We start from the raw sequence: 21,380 nt of genomic DNA, 5'->3' as shown, positions 1-21,380 counted from the left end.
GAACTGTCAACGATATTACCTGCTTTCATTTTTCTGTTCTCCCCGAACCTAACTTGCTTCTCTCTGAAAATGCTCTCTCAGGTCTAACCCCAACTTTGTTGTTAAACCATCAATAAGGGTGGTGTTGTTGTCACATGGCATGCCAACCTCCACCTTGCAGAGGTTAACCATCAACTGCAAAAACATCTCCTATCTTCCCCTGGACCATGAGTCTATCACTAACCATTAAGTTGTGTTTCCAGGATTGTCATTGACCTTATCTCCTCTGGAGACTTCCCCTCCACAGCTTCCCACCAAATAGACACTCCACCCCTCATACTACCTTCTTCCCAAAGTCCACTAAAGTACTGCTTGGGAATAGCTATTGTTTCAGCTTGTTCCTACTTGACTGAGCTTATTTCTTACTAACCTTACTGTATTTCCCCATCTTGTTCAGTTTTTGTCCACTTACTTTTGTAATTCCTCTAATGCTTTACATTGATTCCACAGTTTCTATTTTCCTGACCCAGTCATCACCTTCTCACCACGAACAGGAAATCACTCTAGACCTACTGCCATCAAGATAGATTGAAGTCTCAGCACTTATTCCCTAAAAATAGGCCTGAACAATTCCCAATCACCATCACGTTTCCTTTTTTATCTGACTGAATTTGCCCTCACTTTGATAAATTTCTTTTTCTCATTTTACTTTGTTTATGAACATGTACGGACCCCAGTTATACCCATCTCTTGTGATTATGAGAAACGTTCCTTTTTCCAGTCCTACTTGGGTCCTAACCCACAACTTTCATGAGTATACTGATGATATTACTGGGGCTGTTTCTTGTTTCCACCTAGAATTGGAAAAATTAATCTGTTTTACTTCCAGTTTCCATCTTTATTTCACCTTTACCTGGTTCATCTCTTCTCTTCCTTTCCTTGACTTCTCCATTGCTATTTCTGGAAGATAGGGTGTCCATTAACATCCATTACAAACCCACCAATCTCACAATTGCTTTGGCGACATCTCTTCACAAAATGCTTCTTGTAAATACTTCAATCCATTCACCCAGTCTCTTGACTCTCCATAGTATCTGTTTCAAGATGGAACTATCCAGGGGGTGTTTTTGACATGTCTTCCTTTCCCCTTAACTAAGGAATTACTCCCCCATCGCTGCTGACAGCACCCTCAACTGTATCTGACTTTATTCAGATACTGCTGTCCTCACCCTTCCCCCCACCCCGCCTCCCTCCCTGAAAAATGATACAGGTCTCTTGGTCTTCACTTTTCACCCACTCGTCTTACATTCGAAGGATCATCCTCTGCAACCTCTAAAGGGTCCCACAACAAAGCACATCATCTTCTCCTCCTCTCCTTTGTCAGCATTCCTCTGTGATACTACAATCAATTCCTCCATCACTCCTCACACATGCTCGACACCTCAGGTTACCTTCCCATTCAATCATAAAAGATGTAAAACTTGTCCTTTTACCTTCTCATTGTTATATGCTTTAAACACAGTTTGGCTGAAGTAGAAATTTACTTATACTTCCTGTCTTCTGTATCACTGCTTTTAATTCGGCCTCCTGTACACTGACAAGACTAAACACAGATTAAAGACTGCATTGTGGACAACTACCACACTATCTGTGAGAATGACCTCAACCTTCCAGTTGCTTGCCATTTCAATCCACCATCTTGTTCCCATGCTAACATTTCTTTTCAAGGCCTGCGAAAGTGCTCCACCAAAGTACAACTCATTTCCACTTGGATACATTACAGCCTTCAAGACTCAATTGTTAGTGTGCAGCAAAAAGTCCATCATGTCTGCACTGGCTCTCTGACTCAACACTGAATTCAACAACTGCTGGCCGTAAGTGCTGTGCTCCATTTTGATGACATCCCTCTCACACGATGTCTTTGTTTACATGGGTTGGCTCTCAAAAGAGCTGACCTATTTCAAATTATTCACACCTACTCGTATCTACTGCATATCTCTCAGTTATCATGAGCACCTTCGCTCTGGTCACTTGCATTAGCTGCTCCACTTGCTTCTCCTCCCCTTTGTCAACAATTTTAAATTTCTAACCCTCTTCAGTTCTGAGAGTTACATTGGACTCAAACCACTAACTCTGTTTTTCCACAGATGCAGCCAGGCCTGCCGAGATTCTCCAGTACTTGACGATTTTATTTGTTAGCCTTTTGCAATCCATTAACAAGGACGTGCAGATTCTTCTGTACTGCAGCATTCTGCAGTCTTTCTCCAGGTGTTTACTAACGAGGATATTGTAATAGGACACAAAAACAAAACAGTACTTTTCTGAAAATAATGACAGTCTATTAGCATTACAGAATAGAACAACTGTGATGTATTGGGAGAATGTCACAGCAAGAACGAGTAAAACAAAACACTAAAACAGTACAGTTATCAACGACAAGATCACTTAGTCACTGGGGACATATTAAAAATTAGAAAGTAAAAAACAAAAAGCTATTTCCCTGAAAAGGTCAAAGCACTGTACAACAGTACGTTATCAGAGAGGACCATTACAGTTAATCATTGAAATAGTTTCTGAACAGTATAAGGGTGATCCAGCATACAAATCTCCTATTCATTTTAATGTGGTTGTGCCATCATTTCCATGTCAGGCTATGGAAAGGTAACACCCCTTTGAGCTCAAATACAAGATCGTGGTACCTACAGCACTTAAATAGGCCACTCAGCCCATCGTACACTTTGAAAGAGCAAGTACATATCCAATTCTTTGTCGATACAGTTCTCTTCTGCATTTACCTCTGCGGGAAAAGATCTGCTAACCTGACAACCTCCACAAGATTAATGCTAATACATTTTTTTACCTGAGAAGGTCCACAACTGTGACAGAGTCAGCATTTGTGTATAAGAAAGGATACATAATTGACAAAAGTACAAACCACATTGCTGGTTGTACCAATTGCAGCAAGGTGATTAACAGACACATCTATGATCTCTTTAGCACAATCTCTGCCCAGTCAGTCAATCAGTTATCGAAGTTCAGAGGCTCAAAGGCTCAAAAGATGACAGGCTGGTATCTAAACTTCAAGCAGTGCAACACATCAGAGAGAAGGAAAAGGAGTAGGAGAGTTACCCAGATGCTGGCTTTCAGCAAGCAATCACACACCTTAGATTAACTACCTCAAAATTTGGTCAATGGTCAGGTACCGGAAAGTCTGACTACAAGTTAGGCAGATCGAGGGTTCCAGAAGGTAGCACTGCAGGATTCTCAGCCCTTGTCCTTGTCCAACAAATTTGAAATTCCTGATCTGTTGTTGTTGAGAGCAGGGTATGTAGGGAGGATGAACAAACTGACCATAGCACTGTGGTACAGAGTGATATTCAAGTGGGAGGAGAAAGGAGAAATGCCGTCATAATTTAAGACAGTACAGTTTGGAGAATAGACACTGTTTTCTGTAGCTAGTGGATGCATTGATAACTAGATTTCAAAATTCCCTGGATTCTGAAAAAGTTCCAGTGGATTGGAAAAATACTAATGTAACTCCCAGTGTTACATTAGTAGAGAACATTTAGAAACAGATTCCATCAGTCAACATGGCTTTACCAAGGTTGGATCATGCTTGATTAATTCGCTAGAGTTCTTTGAGGAGGAGATTGGGTCCTCCGCCCCCACCCCACACCGGCCTATCACCCTCACCTTGACCTCCTTCCACCTATCCCACCTCCATCGCCCCTCCCCCTAGTCCCTCCTCCCTACCTTTTATCTCAGCCTGCTTGGCTCTCTCTCTCTTATTCCTGATGAAGGGCTAATGCTCGAAACGTCGAATTCTCTATTCCTGAGATGCTGCCTAACCTGCTGTGCTTTGACCAGCAACACATTTGCAGGAGGAGATTGACAGACTTTTTAAAAATAAGGAATGGGTCAAAGGTGGGGAAGTGGAGTTGAGGCAGAGATGAGGCCCGAATAGAATGGACTTGAAGAAGGTGTTTCTGAGAGTCAAAGAAACTAGGATCCAAGGCAACATCCTCAAAATGAAGGGACAACCTTTTCGAACGGAGATAAGAAGGAATTTCTTCAGCCAGAGGGTGGTGAATTTGTGGAACTCATTGCCACAGAAGGCTGTGGGGGCCAAGCCACTGAACATATTTAAGACAGAGGTGGATAGGTTCTTGATTAGTAAGGGGATTAAATGTTGTGGGGAGAAGGAAAAACAATGGGGTGAGAAACCCATCAGTCATAATCAAATGGTGGAGCAGACTCAATGGACAAAATGGCCTAATTCTGATCCTACATCGAATGGTCTTAAGGTAATGAGCCGCGATCACGTTAAATGGTGAGCAGGTTGAAGGGCTGAATTGCCTGCTCCTACTCCTAGTTCTTATTTTTTGTTAAAATGTGAGTTAACAGCTATCTATTTTTATTAGGAACGGGCAGAAGTCGATTGCTTTCCTGAAGAGTTTTTGCAAGTTTACTAATGAAAAAATACATTTTATTGACGTTTTTCTTCTTGAAGAATATAAATTTAAAGGAAAACCAACTTTAAACCGCATAAAAGAGTTGATTGGTTGACAGGTGAAGTCTGATTGGTAAAAGTGTAACTACAATTAGTTGGGCTCACAAAGTAGTGCACTTGCAAATATTGAAAACCAAATATTTGATTACAGAGAGCTCTTTGAAGAAAGAAACACATTTTAACTAGCAAATTAGGTGATAGCCGTTCATTTTATTTCTCAGAGCAATGCCCTCATTAAGGGTTAACCTGCCTGGATTAAATTTAATGAAGCCTGGTTGTTGTTATCAATGAGCATTTGTGGGTGCACTCTTTATGGCAATGACACTGCAGAGTACACTTGCCAACCAATCAGCAATCTCCACTCATGCAGCTTGCACGTTGTCTTCCCCTTCAATTTGTATTCTTGTAAGACATCATGATGAGTGCAAGACAAATAGATTGAAAAAAAAAGTGACATTTTCAGTAAATCCATGATAGATATTACCAAACGACCATTTTTCTGGTTTGTATTTCAGTGTTTTGTTTTAGTCTAGTATTAACACTGTTTATACTAAAAATGACAAAATCAAACCAATTTGAAGACCTCAGTTTAGCACCACCACCAAGAACTGAAATACCATTCAAATGTAAACATAATGGTTGAAATATCCTGCCCTAATATAGGTTTCTTGCAAAGCTAACTCTAGGAGAAAGTGAGGACGGCAGATGCTGGAGATCAGAGCTGAAAATGTGTTGCTGGAAAAGCGCAGCAGGTCAGGCAGCATCCAAGGAGCAGGAGAATCGACGTTTCCGGCATTCCTGAAGAAGGGCTCATGCTAATTCTAGGCCTTGCTATCTGCCTGAAATTGAACTAGGCGGGTTCATTATTCTAGCTGAGCGTGTATAGCAAAACAGAGTTACAAGCTTAAATTGGGAGCCAGAGGTACTAGCAGATTTCAAGCAGGACTGAAGGAGGAAGGGAGGTTATTGTTGTGTAATACGCACTAACAATTTTTAAGTTCAAACACAGCTCCAACCTAAACCAGTTTTACCTGTTCCATTTCCAAGTTACAATAGTGTCAGCCAAAACCTTGTACTTACATCACCATATTTGAACATTTCAGTGAAATTTACTCCCTCGGTGTTCAAAACCGATTCCTTCTCTCCTCTTCTGTTGGTTGTTTCATTTAAAAGACAACGAGTGATTCCTCTAGTTTCATAGACAACTGCATTTTGTGCTATCGACATCACTAGTGAAGCCAGGTCAAAGTGCACTTTCATAATGGGAAGCTTCAGGTTAACCTGCAGGACAAATACTTCATCACTGGAATGTATTTAATTGGACATTTCAACAAAATAAGAACATCCTTAATTACTAACTCAGAGCTGGCATTGACACAAAACACTTAATCATCCAAAAGTATCTGTTCGCACACATGAAAAACACAAAAATAATTTCATTTTCTTCCTGCTTATTATTAGAATTCAATTTCAAACTAAATTTAAATTCAATCAATGGATATTGCATTAAAACGTTTAATAATGCTTTCTCTTTTATAGGGCACTTGGTTGCATGAAGTCTCACAGATCACAGCCACGTTCCCACTCATGTTTCCCTAAGACGTAGACATCAATGGATCTTGGTAGAGCTTTCCACCAATGAGTTGAGAACAATTTCTATAATTCCAACCCAACAAAATTCAAACACAACTTATAAAAATCAGTTTGCAAACTGAAATATGATTGTAGAACATAGAAACATACAGCGCAGTACAGGCCCTTTGGCCCTCGATGTTGCATCGATCCAAGCCTACCTAACCTACACTAGCCCACTATCCTCCATATGCCTATCCAATGCCCGTTTAAATGCCCATAAAGAGGGAGAGCCCATCACTGTTACTAGCAGGGCATTCCATGAACTCACGACTCGCTGAGTAAAGAATCTACCCCTAAAATCTGTCCTATACTTACCTCCCCTTGATTTAAAGCTATGCCCCCTCGTAATATCTGACTCCATACGTGGAAAAAGGTTCTCATGATCAACCCCATCTAAACCCCTAATCATCTTGTACACCTCTATCAAGTTACCCCTAAACCTTCTTTTTTCCAATGAAAACAGCCCCATGTGCCTCAGCCTTTCCTCATTCGATCTTCCTACCATACCAGGCAACATGCTGGTAAACCTCCCCTGCACCCGTTCCAGTGCCTCCACATCCGTCCTATAGTATGGCGACCAAAACTGCACACAATACTCCAGATGGGGCCGCACCAGAGTCTTATACAACTGCAACATGACCTCAGGACTCTGGAACTCAATTCCTCTACCAATAAAAGCCAGTACGCCATATGCCTTCCTCACAGCACTATTTACCTGGGTGGCAACTTTCAGAGATCTGTGTACATGGACACCAAGATCCCTCTGCTCATCCACACGACCAAGTATCCGACCATTAGCCCAGTACCCCATCTTCTTGTTACTCTTACCAAAGTGAATCACCTCACACTTACCTACATTGAACTCCATTTGCCACCTTTCTGCCCAGCTCTCCAGCTTATCTATATCCCGCTGTAACCTGCCACATCCTTCCTCACTGTCAACAACTCCACCGACTTTTGTATCATCTGCAAACTTGCTCACCCAACCTTCTAGCCCCTTCTCCAGGTCATTTATAAAAATGACAAACAGCAATGGTCCCAAAACAGATCCTTGCGGAACACCGCTAGTAACTGCACTCCAAGATGAACCTTTACCATCAACTACCCTCTGTCTTCTTCCAGCCAGCCAATTCCTAATCCAAACCTCCAACTCCCCCTCAATGCCATATCTCCGTATTTTTTGCAGTAGCTTATCATGGGGAACCTTATCAAACACCTTACTAAAATCCATATACACCACATCAACCGCTTTACCCTCGTCCACCTCCTTAGTCACCTTCTCAAAGAATTCAATAAGGTTTGTGAGGCACAACCTGCCCTTCACAAAACCATGCTGACTATCCTTGATCACATTATTCCTATCCAGAAGTTCATAAATCCTATCCCTTACAATTCTCTCCAAGACTTTGCCCACAACAGAAGTGAGACTCACCGGCCTACAGTTACTAGGGTTATCCCTACTCCCCTTCTTGAACAAGGGATCCACATTTGCTATCCCCCAGTCTTCTGGCACTATTCCTGTAGACAACGAGGACATAAAAATCAAGGCCAATGACTCTGCAATCTCCTCCCTTGCTTCCCAGAGAATCCTAGGATAAATGCCATCAGGCCCAGGGGACTTATTTATTTTCACCCTTTCAGAATTTCCAACACCTCTTCCCTACATACCTCAAAGTCATCCATTCTAATTAATTGTGACTCAATATTCACATCGGCAACAATGTCCTGTTTCTGAGTGAATACTGACGAAAAGTATTCATTCAGTGTCTCCCCAATCAGTTCAGCCTCCACACGCAACTTCCCACTACTATCTTTGACTGGACCTATTCCTACTCTTGTCATTCTTTTATTCCTGACATACCTATAGAAAGCCTTTGGGTTTTCCCTAATCCTACCAACTAAGGACTTTTCACGTCCCCTTCTCGCTGCTCTTAGCTCTCTCTTCAGATCCTTCCTGGCTACCTTATAACTCTCAATCGCCCCAATTGAACTTCACGCTTCATCTTCACATAGGCCGCCCTCTTCCCTTTAACAAGGGATTCCAATTCCTTATTAAACCACGGCTCCCTCACACGACCCTTTCCTCCCTGCCTGAAAGGTACATACTTATCAAGGACACTCAATAGTTGCTCCTTGAACAAGCTCCACATATCAATTGCGCCCTTCCCTTGAAGCTTACTTTTCCAAGCCACGCATCCTAAGTCATGCCTTACCGCATCATAATTTCCCTGCCCCCAGCTATAACTCTTGCCCTGCAGTGCACACTTATCTCTCTCCATCACTAGAGTAAAAGTCACCGAGTTGTGGTCACTGTCCCCAAAGTGCTCACCTATCTCCAATTCTAACACCTGGCCTGGTTTGTTACCCAGAACCAAATCCAGTATGGCCTCACCTCTTGTTGGCCTGTCTACATATTGTGTCAGGAAACCCTCCTGCACACATTGGACAAACACCGACCCATCTCACGTACTCGTGCTATAGCTTTCCCAGTCAATATCTGGAAAGTTAAAGTCCCCCATAACAACCACCCTATTACTTTCACTCTCCTCCTGAATCATCCTCGCAATCCTTTCTTCTACATCACTAGGACTATTAGGAGGCCTGTAGAAAACTCCTAACAGGGTGACCTCACCTTTCCTAAGATGGCGAGTCTCCATCCATCGTCCTTTCCACCACTGTAATACTACCTTTGACAAGCAATGCCACACCTCCCCCTCTTTTACCCCCACCTCTGACCCTACTAAAACATTTAAACCCTGGAACCTGCAACATCCAATCCTGTCCCTGTTCTACCCATGTCTCCGTAATAGCCACAACATCGAAATCCCAGGTACCAACCCATGCTGCAAGTTCACCTACCTTATTTCGTATACTTCTGGCATTGAAGTATACACACTTCAAGCCACTTTCCTGTTTACAGGCACCCTCCTTCGAGATTGATGCCATGTTCCTAACCTCCCTACACTCCAGGTCCTGCACACTAAAGCTACAGTCTAGGTTCCCATGCCCCTGCAGAGTTAGTTTAAAACCTGCCCCCCCAAACAAAGAGCACGAGCAAACTTTCCCCCAAGGATACTGGTGCCCCTCAGGTTCAGGTGTAGACCATCCTGTTTATAGAGGTCCCACCTTCCCCAAAAGGAACCCCAGTTATCCAGATACCGGAATCCCTCCCTCCTGCATCATCCCTGTAGCCACGCATTTAACTGTTCTCTCTCCCTACTCCTTGACTCTCTATCACGTGGCACGGGTAACAAACCAGAGACAACAACTTTGTTTGTTCTAACTCTGAGCTTCCAACCTAGCTCCCTGAAAGCCTGCCTAACATCCTCAGCCCGCTTCCTACCTATGTCGTTGGTGCCAATGTGGACCACGACTTCGGGCTGCTCCCCCTCCCCCTTAATTAGCTTTAACATACAGGCATTGGATCATGGAGACAGAGTCATAGAGTTGTACAGCATGGAAACGGACCTTTTGGTCCAATTTGTCCATGCCAACCAGATACCCTAAATTAATCTGGTTAAAAATCACAACACCATGCTATAGTCCAACACGTTTATTTGGAAGCACTAGCTTTCACAGCACTGATCCTTCTTCAGGTGGCTGTGGAGTAGGACCATAAGACACAGAATTTATAGCAAAAGTTTACAGTGTCATGCAAGTAACATGATACATTAAACAAACTCTATTGTTGCTAAGTCTTTCATCTTTTAGAATCGGTTTCAGATTTCGGTTTATTAATATGTAAATCCCAGAACTTATTTTCATATCTCGTATTGGATGAGCAGAAAGCTCCTCCAAGTAAGTATCAGGAAGACCAAATTACTGTGTTTAGCTCCCACCACAAACTCCATTCTCTACCTGTGAATTCTATGATCTCACTGGCTGAAATTGAATTCGACATACCATTACCAAGATGGCCTTTTTCCACCTTTTTAATATCGCCTGACTCTGCTCCTGAAATGCTCATTATTTCTAGACTTGACTGTTCCAGTATACTCCTACTGGCCTTCCAACTATTACCCTCCATAAGCATGAAGTCATCCAAAACTCTACTGCCCATAAGCTAATGGTGTGTTCCACTATTACCTGTGGCCACTGACCTCCATTGGTTAGCAGTCAGGTAAAGTCTTGATATTAATATTTCCATCCTTTCAAATCCCTCCATAGGCTTCATCCTTCTTATCTCAATCTCCTGCAGCCCAAAAGCCTTCAAGATACCAGTGGCTCCCCTATCTGGTGTCGTGAGCATTCCAGATGTTAGTCCATCCACTTTTGTAGGCTCTGGAATATCCTTCCTATATCTCTATCTTACCATTCCTCTTTCTTACTGGAAGATGCATCTTAAATAAAGTTTATCTGATCAAGGTTTTGGCTATCTACTTTAAAAATTCCTTACTTGACTTGGTGTCAGAATCTGTTTTTCAATGCTGCCGTGAAGTGATTTAAGATGTTTTATTTTACTGAACACACTATGAACCCAACTTATTGTTGCTTTACTGAACAAATACAGTGCCATTGCAGATGCCAAACCAGTGATAACAACAGTACATGGTGCTCATTGTTAAAATAATTTCCAGTCTACAAATCTTGATTTCACCACCTTCTCCCACCCACAATCGCTTATAACCGTAGCCACTATTGACTGAAGACTGACTACAAACAAAAAAAATTCTTTGAATTAAATTTACTTTTTATAAAAACAACAAGTCGAATTCTTGCATTTTCTATAGAGCCAGAGATAGGTACAGCAAGAAACAGACCATGTGATCCAACTCGTCCATGCTGACCAGACATCCTAAATTAATCTAGTCCTATTCCCCAGCATTTAGCCCATATCACTTCAAACCCTTCCTATTCATGTACGATCCAGATACCTTTTAAAATGTTGTAATTGTACCCACCTGCACCATTTCCTCTGGCAGCTCATTCCATACACACAACACCCTCTGCCTGAAATGTTGCCCCTTTGGTCCCTTTTAAACCTTTCCCCTCTCATCTTAGACATATACCCTCTAGTTTTGGACTCCCCCCACCCTGGAAAAATGACCTTGGATATCGACTCTATCCATGTCCCTCAGGTATTCATGTAGGAGCTTCACGTCTTACCTCACACCAAAGACTGTCAGCTACATCATATTTATAATCTTCAATAGCAGAATGTAAATTCAAAACTGCATTCACTCTCAGCTCCTCCATGGTCTCTGTGATAGCTTGCTTCCTTCTCCTCTTTTCTTTGGTGATCTTGGTGAAATTATAGGGACATTCGAAAAGGTTTTGGTCTGTGACTTCATTTTGCTCACTAGATGGAAAATCATCATCTTCTTTCTCTTCTGGTTCATCTGCATTGTCTCCAGCCTCTTCTCCTTCACTGTCATAATCAATCTAAAATACACCCATAAACAGGAAAATAAATAAATCATCAGCTCGTACATATGAAGCAGTGGGAGTATTCATCACCTATCTGCATTACTGAGCCATACATGGCAGGAGTGACTCAGGCTTATAACTCTCCCCTTACCTTTTCATTCAAATTTTTTCCAACCCTTATTGAAGTTTAGGTTCAGATCAAATTTGATCTTACTTTTAAAAGTGAATACCCAGACTGGAGGAATATCATTGACTCAAAACATATGTGGTCAACTTAATTTTCACTAGGAACTCCTAGTCAGATGAAAACTAGATCTGTAAAGCCGATTCAAGGAGAGCAATTGGGGTTTCTTACAGGGTCCCAGACTGGGGTGGGTGGTGGTCGCTCATTCAAACGCACACAGGCCCTGATCAGGGAATCCAGCATGGTGGCAGCAGGGTACTGATTGAAATCCTGCTCATGTGAATACACCAAAGGCTAATGAGCCTCACCCCACAACCCCATTCTGGCCATCTATTGCCTGTGGCATGGGATCCACCAATGATGCTAGACCTCGGCTGGGTGTCTTAAGGGCTGGAGCTGCAATTTAGCATATCCACCGTCTCCATTTGGTCAGCATCTCTTGGCAGGAAGAACTTCCACTCTTGGGGTTCTGTCTAGTTAAGTATCCAAGAGGCAAACCTTGCTCTCCAGTCTGCAGACAGGATCTACGTTGCCTGATTAAGACACTGCCCAAAGAGTGGGAACATCAAATTCTAGTCCAAAAATAAAAAACTCTCTAAGAAATGTCAAAAACAAGACTTTCCAAGGTTAATCCTGAACACAGGATTGCTTTTCCTGAGATGGAAAGGACTAGCTTTGACAGTGAGGCAGTACTTCATCAGAAGTGGCATCAAGAGGCCCAAACAAAAATGAAGACAATGGGAAACAGGGAGAAAACTTTCCACTGTTTGAAATCATGCCTGGCACAAAGGAAGACAACTGCACATATAGAAGACGAATCACCTCAGCCCCAAGATATCTCTGCAAGAGTTCCTCAGGCTGGTGTTCAAGATCCAACTGTTTTCACCTGCTTCATCAATGACCTCACCATCATAACATCAGAAGTGGGGAAAGTAGCTAATGAATGCACAAGGTTCAGCACCATTCGCAAATCCTCAGATAACTAAGCAGTCCCTGTTCATATGCAGAAAGACTGGGATAATACCTAGGCTTGAGTAACAAGTAACATTTCACCACACATGTTCCAGGCAATTAATATCTCCAGCAAGAGCAAATCTGACCACAACTCCTTGAGATTCAATGGCGTTACTATCACTAAATCACCTATTAGCAACATCGTGGGGATTTACCATTGACTATAAACTATGCAAATAGCGTGATTACAAGAGCTGGTTAGAGGGCAGAAACTCTAAAGCAGGTAACTCATTTTTTCTCCCCCGATGTTTTTCCACCAAGACACAATTCAGGAATTTGACAAATACTTCCTACTTTCCTGGTTGAGTGCATCTTCAGCAACAATAAAGAAGCTTGAACTATCCAGATCAGGGTTGCCCACTTAATATCCACCATCTTCAAAATTCAATCCCATCACCATCAAATGACAGTGGTAGCAAGTGAATACCATCATCAAAATGCACCATAGCAAGTCATTAAGACACTGTCTTCCTCAACCCCTTCCAGTTATATATCATCTTTCCTTCACTGTCACTAGGTCAAAATCTGCAACATCCTCACGAACTGCATTGTGGTAGTCCCCATAATCTATGTTCAGCAATAATTCAAGAAGGTATCATACCATTATCTTCTTTAAGGCAATGAGGAATGTGCAATAGATTCTGAGCTAGCCAACAATCCCTTGAAAAGTACTTTTTTTTTAAATGCAGTTTGCAGCAGGTGGAGAAAGGTGACAGAACTTTAACAGGAATGTTGAAAACAATTTAGTTCACAAAACCTCAATTCCATGAAATGAAAACCAACCTGACCTAATTATCTTTACACAGCACAATAATTATGCTCAGACTGAATTGTAAAATACTGACCTCAGGGACTGCAAATAAACACTGGAGTACAGTAACAGTTTAAACATTATATGATAGTTAAATCACAACATAGGCACGTTGAAGGAGTCCATTCAGCTCAATGCTAATAGTCACACTCCTCATAATTAAGGTACAACTTGTCCTGTTATACCTCCTCCTCCTGTTTTTCACGCCTTTTAGCTTCTGTTGCGTCTGCATCTCCTTCTTCTGCTTCTGCATCAATGATTGGGGCCTCAGCTTCGCCTTGAAGGTCATGGTCATCTTCTGCCTTTAAAAAAAATGAAGTGAATGATGTCAAAACAAAGGCAGATATCAATGACAATCTCCAACTGAAATTTCTGACAGAATTATTTCCCCAAGAGATACAATACAGTAAGAATGACTAATCATGTTACAAAGATAATAAAAAGCAAAAACAAAGGCTCTATATCTGAGTATGCATAGTTATTTTGTTTACTTTCTAATGATTGCTATGAATTGATAGCCATTGCAGAGATGGAGCTGCAAGATAACCAGGATTTTGTCCTGAATATTGAGAGATACATGACTTTCAAGAAGAATAGGAAGGAGGCAAAGATAGAACGGTAGCAGTGTTAAACAAAGATGACATACATACAATAGTTAGAGTTGACCTTACATTTTACATCCAATTTGAAAGGGAGCACATTGGGTCTAAGACTAGCATTTTAATCTTCAACAAGGGCAATGATGTGGACATGAAAGCTGAGCTAACTGAAGTGAACTGGCAAATTAGATTTTGAAGAATTAGAGTTAGGATTAAGACTAGGGCTTGATATCAGACATGAAACATTAACTCTGCTTCTCTCTTGACAGATCTGGTGACTTTCTCCTGCATTTGTTTTTATTTAAGACAGGTATGATTTTTATTCTTCCATTCTGAAACATTGGTGTTTTTTAAGTTAGAAAGCACATGGCAATGGAAGTAAATAAAATGAAAATAATTTTAACTCTGGTTACACTATTTTTTATTAAGAGTTTAAAACATAGAACAATACAGCACAAGACCAGGTCCATGTCTGTGCCAACCTTTATGCCCACTATTCCCTGCTTGTTCATGTGTCTGTCTAAATGCCTCATAAACGTTGCTATCATATATGCTTTGATTGCCTCCCTTGGCAGCATTTTTAGGCACCTATCACCCTGTGTGTAAAAGGCTTGCCACATACATCTCCTTTAAACTTTTCCCCTCACCTAAACTTATGGCCTCTAGTATTTGATATTTTCTCCCTAGGAAAAAAGACTCCGACTATCGATGCCTCTCGTAATTTTGTTTACTTCGACTAGGTCTCTCCTCAGCCTCCAACACTAATAATCCAAGTTTGTCTAAACTCTCTTTATAGCTAACACATGCCAAACCAACATCCAGGTAAATCTTTTTTGAACCCTCTCCAAAGCCTCTATATCCTTCTCAGTGTGCTGACGAGAATTACGTGCAATACTCCAAATGTGTCATTACTATAGTCTTATAAAGCTACAACATGACATGCAACTGATATAATCAATGTCCCCACTAATGAAAACAAAGATGCCATTCATCCTATTTGGGCTGCCACTTCAGGAAGCTATGGACTTGCATCCCAAGATCCCTCTGTACATCAATGCTATTAAGGGTCCTGCTATTTACTGCATTTAACCTCCCAAAATGTATTTTCTTATATTTGTCTGGATTAAACTCCATCTACAATTTCTCCACCCAATCTTCCAGCTGATCTATATCAGCCTGTATCACTTGACAACCTGCCGCACCATCTAAATCTCCACCAATGTTCATGTCATCTACAACCTTACAAATCAGACTGCCTACATTTTCATCCAAATCAATAGTCCATAGATATAATACAAATAAAAGAGGCTCCAGCACTGATCCTTGTGGAACAACAACACCGGTCACAGACTTCCTGTCAGAAAAATACCCCTCCACAATTACCTCTATGAGCAAGCCAATTTTGTATCCAACTTACCAACTCTATGGATCCCATGTGACTTAATCTGCTTGACCAGCCAACCATGAGGGACCTTGTTAAATGCTTTAGTAAAGTCCACATAGGCAACATCCACTGTCCTGCGCTCCATCATTTTCATAATTACTTCCAACACACACAATCAAATTTGAGAGACAAGGTCTCCTCCACATAAAGCCATGCTGACTATCCCAAATAAGTTAATTCTTTTCCAGTAAATATTGTCCCTAAGAATCAGCTCCAATAATGTCCTAATACTGATGTATTATCTTCCATGTCTTTATTCTTGGTGAATACCGATACAAAGTACTCATTAAGGACCTCATCCACTTCCTCTGGCTCTATGCATAAATTCCCTCCTTTGCTCTTGAGCAGACCTACCCTTTTCCTAGCTATCCTTTTGCTCCTAATATACATATAAATGCCTTGGGATGTTCCTTAATCCTCCTTGCCAAGGACATTTCATGGTGCCTTTTAGCTCTCCTAATTCATTGTTTAATTTATTTCCGGCTTCCTTTATACTCAAGGGCCGTTTCTGTTTTTCAGCTTCCTAAACCTTACATATGCTTCCTTTCTCTTTGTGACTAAACTATCTATATTTCTTCTCATCCAGGGTTCCAGATTCTTGCCATCTTCTCTATCATCCTCACAGGAACATGCTGATCCTGAACTCCGATCAACTGGCCTCTAAAAGATCCCCACATATCAGATATGGATTTACCGTCAAACAGCTAATCCCAATCTAACTTCTCCAATTCCTGCTTAATATTGTTGTATTAACCAAAGTTAAAAATCACACAACACCAAGTTATAGTCCAACAAGTGTATTTTTGAAGTACAAGCTTTTGGAATGCTGCTCCTTCATCAGGTAGCTCGTGGGGGAAGATCATAGGACACAATTTATAGTAAAACGTCAAAGTGTCATACAACTGATGTGATGTATTGAACAAACCTAGATTGCTGTTAAGTCTTTAATCACTTAGGATAGGGATGCAGATTTCGATTCATTAATATGCAAATGTTAGTCACGAGATAGTTCAAGGTTTTATTAAAAAAAGGTGACATCTCAAGCTCAGACAATGCATTAGAGGGGTGAGATTACAGTCTTGACTTTGAATCAGACTGGTTCTATATCCAAGGCAGGAATTGGTAAAATTTTATATGAATTGACTACTTGCAGACTGTGTGCTTTTTGAGCAAAGTAGAAAGTATCTGCATAGACAAATCTGCCCCAAGGCATAGTATATTTGCGAAACCAAGTAGACGCTATGACAATGGATAAATGGACACCGAGCAACAGCCGCTAGACAGGGGTCATCTTTTCCAGTCGGAGAACACTTCAGCAGTTAGAGACATCCGACCTCAGATCTTCGGGTGACCATCCTCCAGGCGGAGTTAAGAATATACAACAATGCCGAGTTGCTGAGCAGAGGCTGTTAGTCAACTTCGGTACTCATGAGAATGGCCTCAAAAGGGATCTTAGGTTCATGTTACACTACAGGTGGCCCCACTACACTATACACTTCTCTCTCTCACACACACACGCACACACTCACTCTTACACATGATCACATTCTCACATAGACCCTCTCTCACACACCTGACGAAGGAGCAGTACTCTGAAAGCTTGCACTTCCAAATAAACCTGTTAGATTAAAACCTGGTGTTGTGTGATTTCTAACATTGTCTACCACAGTCCAAAATTGGCACCTCCACATCACCTACTTAAACAAAGAGAAGGAATTAGTAGAGGGTGATCTTAGGGAAAGGGGTGTCAAGTTTCTAAGCTAAGTTGCTATGAAAAAGGAAGCGGTGCCGTCTGTCTTAAAAATTAAGTTAGATAAGTTTCCAGGTCCTGATGGGATCTGTTCCAGAATATTGAGGGAGGCAAGAGAACAAATTATTGGAGCACTGACAGACATCTTTGTAGCCTCTTGTCCACAGGTGAAGTCCCAGAGATTGGAGAATAGCCAATGCTGTACCATTGTTGAAGGTGGGTAGCAGAGATAATCCTGGAAATTACAGGCCTGAGAGTCTCATGTCAATGGTAGGGAAATTATTGGAAAAGATTCCCAAGGACAAGATCTATACACATTTAGATGTAAATGGACATATTAGTGATAGACGACATGGTTTTGTGCAGGGGAGATTGTGCCTCATTAACTTGATCAAGTTTTTTTGAGGAGGTGACAAATATGATTGATGAGGGAAAAGCGGCTGATGTTGTCCACATGGAATTCAGTAAAGCCTTTGACAAAGTCCCTCATGGCAGACTAGAACAAAAGGTGAAGTCACATGGTATCGGGTGAGCTGGCTAGATGGATACAGAACTGGATTAGACATAGGAGATGGAGGGTTGCAGTGGAAAGATGCCTTTCAGAATGGAAGGTTGGGACTAGTGGTGTTCCACAGGGATCAATGCTGGGACCACTGTTCATGATAGAAATAAATTATTTGGAGGAAAACATAATTGGTCTAATTAGTAAGTTTGCAGACGATATAAAGATTGGTGGAGTTGCAGTTACTAAGGAGCATTGTCAGAGGGGACAGCAGGATATAGTTAGAGGCATAGGCAGTAAATTGGCAGATGGAGTTTAATCAGAATAAATGTGGGGTGATGCATTTTGAAAGGTCATGTACATTTGGAAATTATACAGTAAATGGCAGAACTCTTAGGAGCATTGATATGCAGAGGGATCTGGGTGTACAGGTCCACAGGTCACTGAAGGTGGCAGCACAGATAGATAAGGTGCTTCCTTCATTGGAAGGGGCATTAAGGATAAGGATAGACAAGTTATGCTGGAGCTTTATAAAACTTTAGTTAGGCCACACTTGGAATATTGCGTACGGTTCTGGTCACCACACGACCAGAAGGATGTGGATGCTTTGGAGAGAGTACAAAAAAGGTTTACCAGGATGTTGCCTGGTATAGGGTAGTTTAGCTATGAAGAAAAGCAGGATAGCCTGGGTTTGTTTTCACTGAAATTATGAGGTTGAGGAGCGACCTGATAAAAATTTATAAGATTGTGAATGGCATAGATAGCGTGGAAAGCATAAGGCTTTTTCCCCCAGGAGGGAGGGGTCCATTACAAGGGGACACAGATTGAAGGTGCAGAGAGGGGTTTAAAAGAGATGTGTGAAGCAGATTTTTCCAAGCAAAGGGTAGTGGGTGCCTGGAACACACTGCCAGAGGTGGTGGTGGAAGTAGACACAACAACAGCATTCAAGAAGCACCTGGACGAATGCATGAATATGAAGGGAACAGAGGGATAAGTGAAGACAATTTTAGCATGGAAGGGAAAAATGTGGCAATGCAGGCTTGGAGGGCCTAAGAGCCTGTTCCTGTGCTGCATTGTTCTTTGCTCTTTGTTAACCTACCCTGCAATTTAGCACTGCCACCTGAGCACTTCTTATCCTTACCCATAACTATCTCAAAACTGATCACTATCCTCAAAGTGCTCCCAACTCAAACTTTGATAACCTGGCCAGGCCCATTCCTCAGTATAATGTCCAATACCACTCTTTCCCTTGTTGGACTATCTGCATATTTTTCAAGAATCTTCTGGCTGCATCTAACAAATTCTGCTCCATCTAAGTCTTTGGCACTAAGGGACTCCCAGTCAATATTGCAGAAACTTCAATCACCCATTACAACAAACCTGTTGTTATTTTACATATTTCTATCGTCTGCTGACAGATCTCTTCTTCTATCTACCGCTGGCTATTGGGAAGCCAACAGTACAACTCCATCATAGTGACTGCAACTTTCCTATTCTGACTTTTACCTATATGGCCGCCTCACTGGATGAGGTGAGTGCAGCAATACACTGAATATAAAATTAAGGTTTACAAATTAAAGCTCCAACATTTTAAATTCAATCAAGCAAGACATTTAGCTCCTAAATATATTATGTACATGATATGAGTTTAAGACTTTTGAAAAATATGTAATATGTAAATGAGCATACAATGACCCAGCGTAAGAGTTCTAATCTTACCTGCTTCCCATCACTCTCTCCAGAGTCCTGATCAAGATCCTTCTGTGTGGCTTTCCGGACATTGACAGCTTTAAATGAACCCAGCTTGGCACTTTTCTTTTTGATGCCATCAAGCAGCAGTTGGAAAAACCTGTCTCAAGATGAGGACAATACAAATCTTCAGTAGGCAAGGTCTGTAGTCTGATCGTCTTAAAATGTACCTCAGTCATATAATGACTATGACCAATATGAGATAGACAACATTGTTTCCTTATTATTCTGCAGAATATAACAGGCATATTTAGACAATTTAACCCAATGATCCATGTGTTATTCTCCAAATGTGCCTAAGTAGAAGCCACTTGAAATCTGAAGTTGATGGAGCAAATAAAATGCCTATGTAACAATGGCAGAGAAGCAAACACTGTGAAGCTAATTATAACCAGCTCCAAAACAAAAATCACAAAAACATGCAGACATGACTGTTTGATAGTCAACTGCGGTTGTTTTATTCTGAACCTTGAAGTCAGATATGAGACTACTAGCAAAGGAAGTTTGCAACCACTAAAAAGGCACATTCAAATTATTGTCTTAGGATCTTGGGTTTAAGTGCAAATGTGGATTGCACTATATGCATTGCATTTTTACACAATTAAGAACACCACAGTTAAGAACCACTGATTTTGTATGTGATCCCTTAATAGATATAGCACAATCCATATGATTTACATAACTTCACTGACTATTAGACTTATAAGCAGAAGTAGGCCATTTGCGACACTGGCCCATTCCACCTTTCAATAAGATCATAGCTGATCTGATTATCCTTAACTCAATTTTGTTGTCTTATCCCCATAATTCTCGATTCTCTCACTGATTTAAAGTATCTATTTCAACCATTTTGTGCTCAGAGGTCCACACAGCAGCAAAAATCATTATAGGGAACATCGCATTCTAAGTGTAGTCTGACTAGTGCCTTCCATACCATAGTCTTAACAAGAATTCCCTATTTCTATACTTCATTTCCTTTGCAACAAAGGCCAATCTAACCAGTTGCCTTCCCTATTAGCAGCTGAACTTGGATGTTAGCTTTTCACACACAAAGACTCCCAAATCACTTTGTATTGCAATTTTCTCCAGTCTCTTTCTCTGCATCTACCTAAATAATATTTGTCTCTTTTATTCTTTATGGCAAAACCTCACATATTCTCATATTACAATCTATCTGTCATATTTTCACCCATTTAACCTGTCTATATCCTTCTGCAAACTCATGTCATCCTCTATTTGCCTTCCTCACGTATTTTGATGTTATCTGCCATCTTGGGCTATTAAGGTCCTAGGGAGTGTTGCTGAACAAAGAGACCATGGAGTGCAGGTTCATAGCTCTTTGAAAGTGGAGTTGCAAGTAGATAAGGTAGTGAAGAAGGCATTTGCTATGCTTTTCTTTATTGGTCAGAGTATTGAGTACAGGAGTTGGGAGGTCATGTTACGGCTATACAGGACATTGGTTAGGCCACTGTTGGAATACTACATGCAATTCTGATCTGCTTCCTATCGGAAAGATGTTGGGAAACTTGAAAGGATTCAGAAAAGATTTACAAGGATGTTGCCAGGGTTGGAGGATTTGAGCTATAGGGAGAGGCTGAACAGGCTGGGGCTGTTTTCCCTGGAGCGTCGGAAGCTGAGGGGGTGACCTTATAGAGGTTTACAAAATTATGAGGGGCATGGATAGGGAAAATAGGCAAAATCTTTTTCCTGGGATCGGGAAGTCCAGAACTAGAGGGCATAGGTTTAGGGTGAGAGGGGAAAGATATAAAAGAGACTTAAGGGGCAACCTTTTCACACAGAGGGTGGTAGATGTATGGAATGAGCATATGAATAAGT

At 41.3% G+C, this 21,380-nt stretch overlaps 1 protein-coding gene and 1 long non-coding RNA gene across 3 annotated transcripts in view; one reads left to right on the top strand and one right to left on the bottom strand.

Moving 5' to 3' along the window:
* The window catches only part of polr1a (RNA polymerase I subunit A), a 164,340-nt gene that overhangs the window by 45,726 nt on the left and 97,234 nt on the right, over positions 1–21,380 (bottom strand). For both annotated transcript variants that reach the window (XM_060843736.1, XM_060843650.1), the window contains exons 28-31: positions 19,515–19,644; positions 13,686–13,802; positions 11,231–11,506; positions 5,570–5,770 (exon numbers count right to left, since the gene is read on the bottom strand). In XM_060843736.1, coding sequence (XP_060699719.1) covers positions 5,570–5,770; positions 11,231–11,506; positions 13,686–13,802; positions 19,515–19,644 — 724 coding nt within the window. The remainder of the gene's footprint in view (positions 1–5,569; positions 5,771–11,230; positions 11,507–13,685; positions 13,803–19,514; positions 19,645–21,380) is intronic.
* The window catches only part of LOC132827215 (uncharacterized), a 71,359-nt gene that overhangs the window by 43,823 nt on the left and 6,156 nt on the right, over positions 1–21,380 (top strand). The window contains exons 2-3 of the long non-coding RNA XR_009645983.1: positions 14,369–14,409; positions 19,538–19,685. This is a non-coding gene — a long non-coding RNA (uncharacterized LOC132827215). The remainder of the gene's footprint in view (positions 1–14,368; positions 14,410–19,537; positions 19,686–21,380) is intronic.

Source organism: Hemiscyllium ocellatum, chromosome 1 (genome assembly GCF_020745735.1).
Source record: "Hemiscyllium ocellatum isolate sHemOce1 chromosome 1, sHemOce1.pat.X.cur, whole genome shotgun sequence".
NCBI lineage: Eukaryota > Metazoa > Chordata > Chondrichthyes > Orectolobiformes > Hemiscylliidae > Hemiscyllium > Hemiscyllium ocellatum.
The sequence above is the reverse complement of the archived record's forward strand: the minus strand, read 5'-3'. Positions and strand labels throughout refer to the sequence as shown.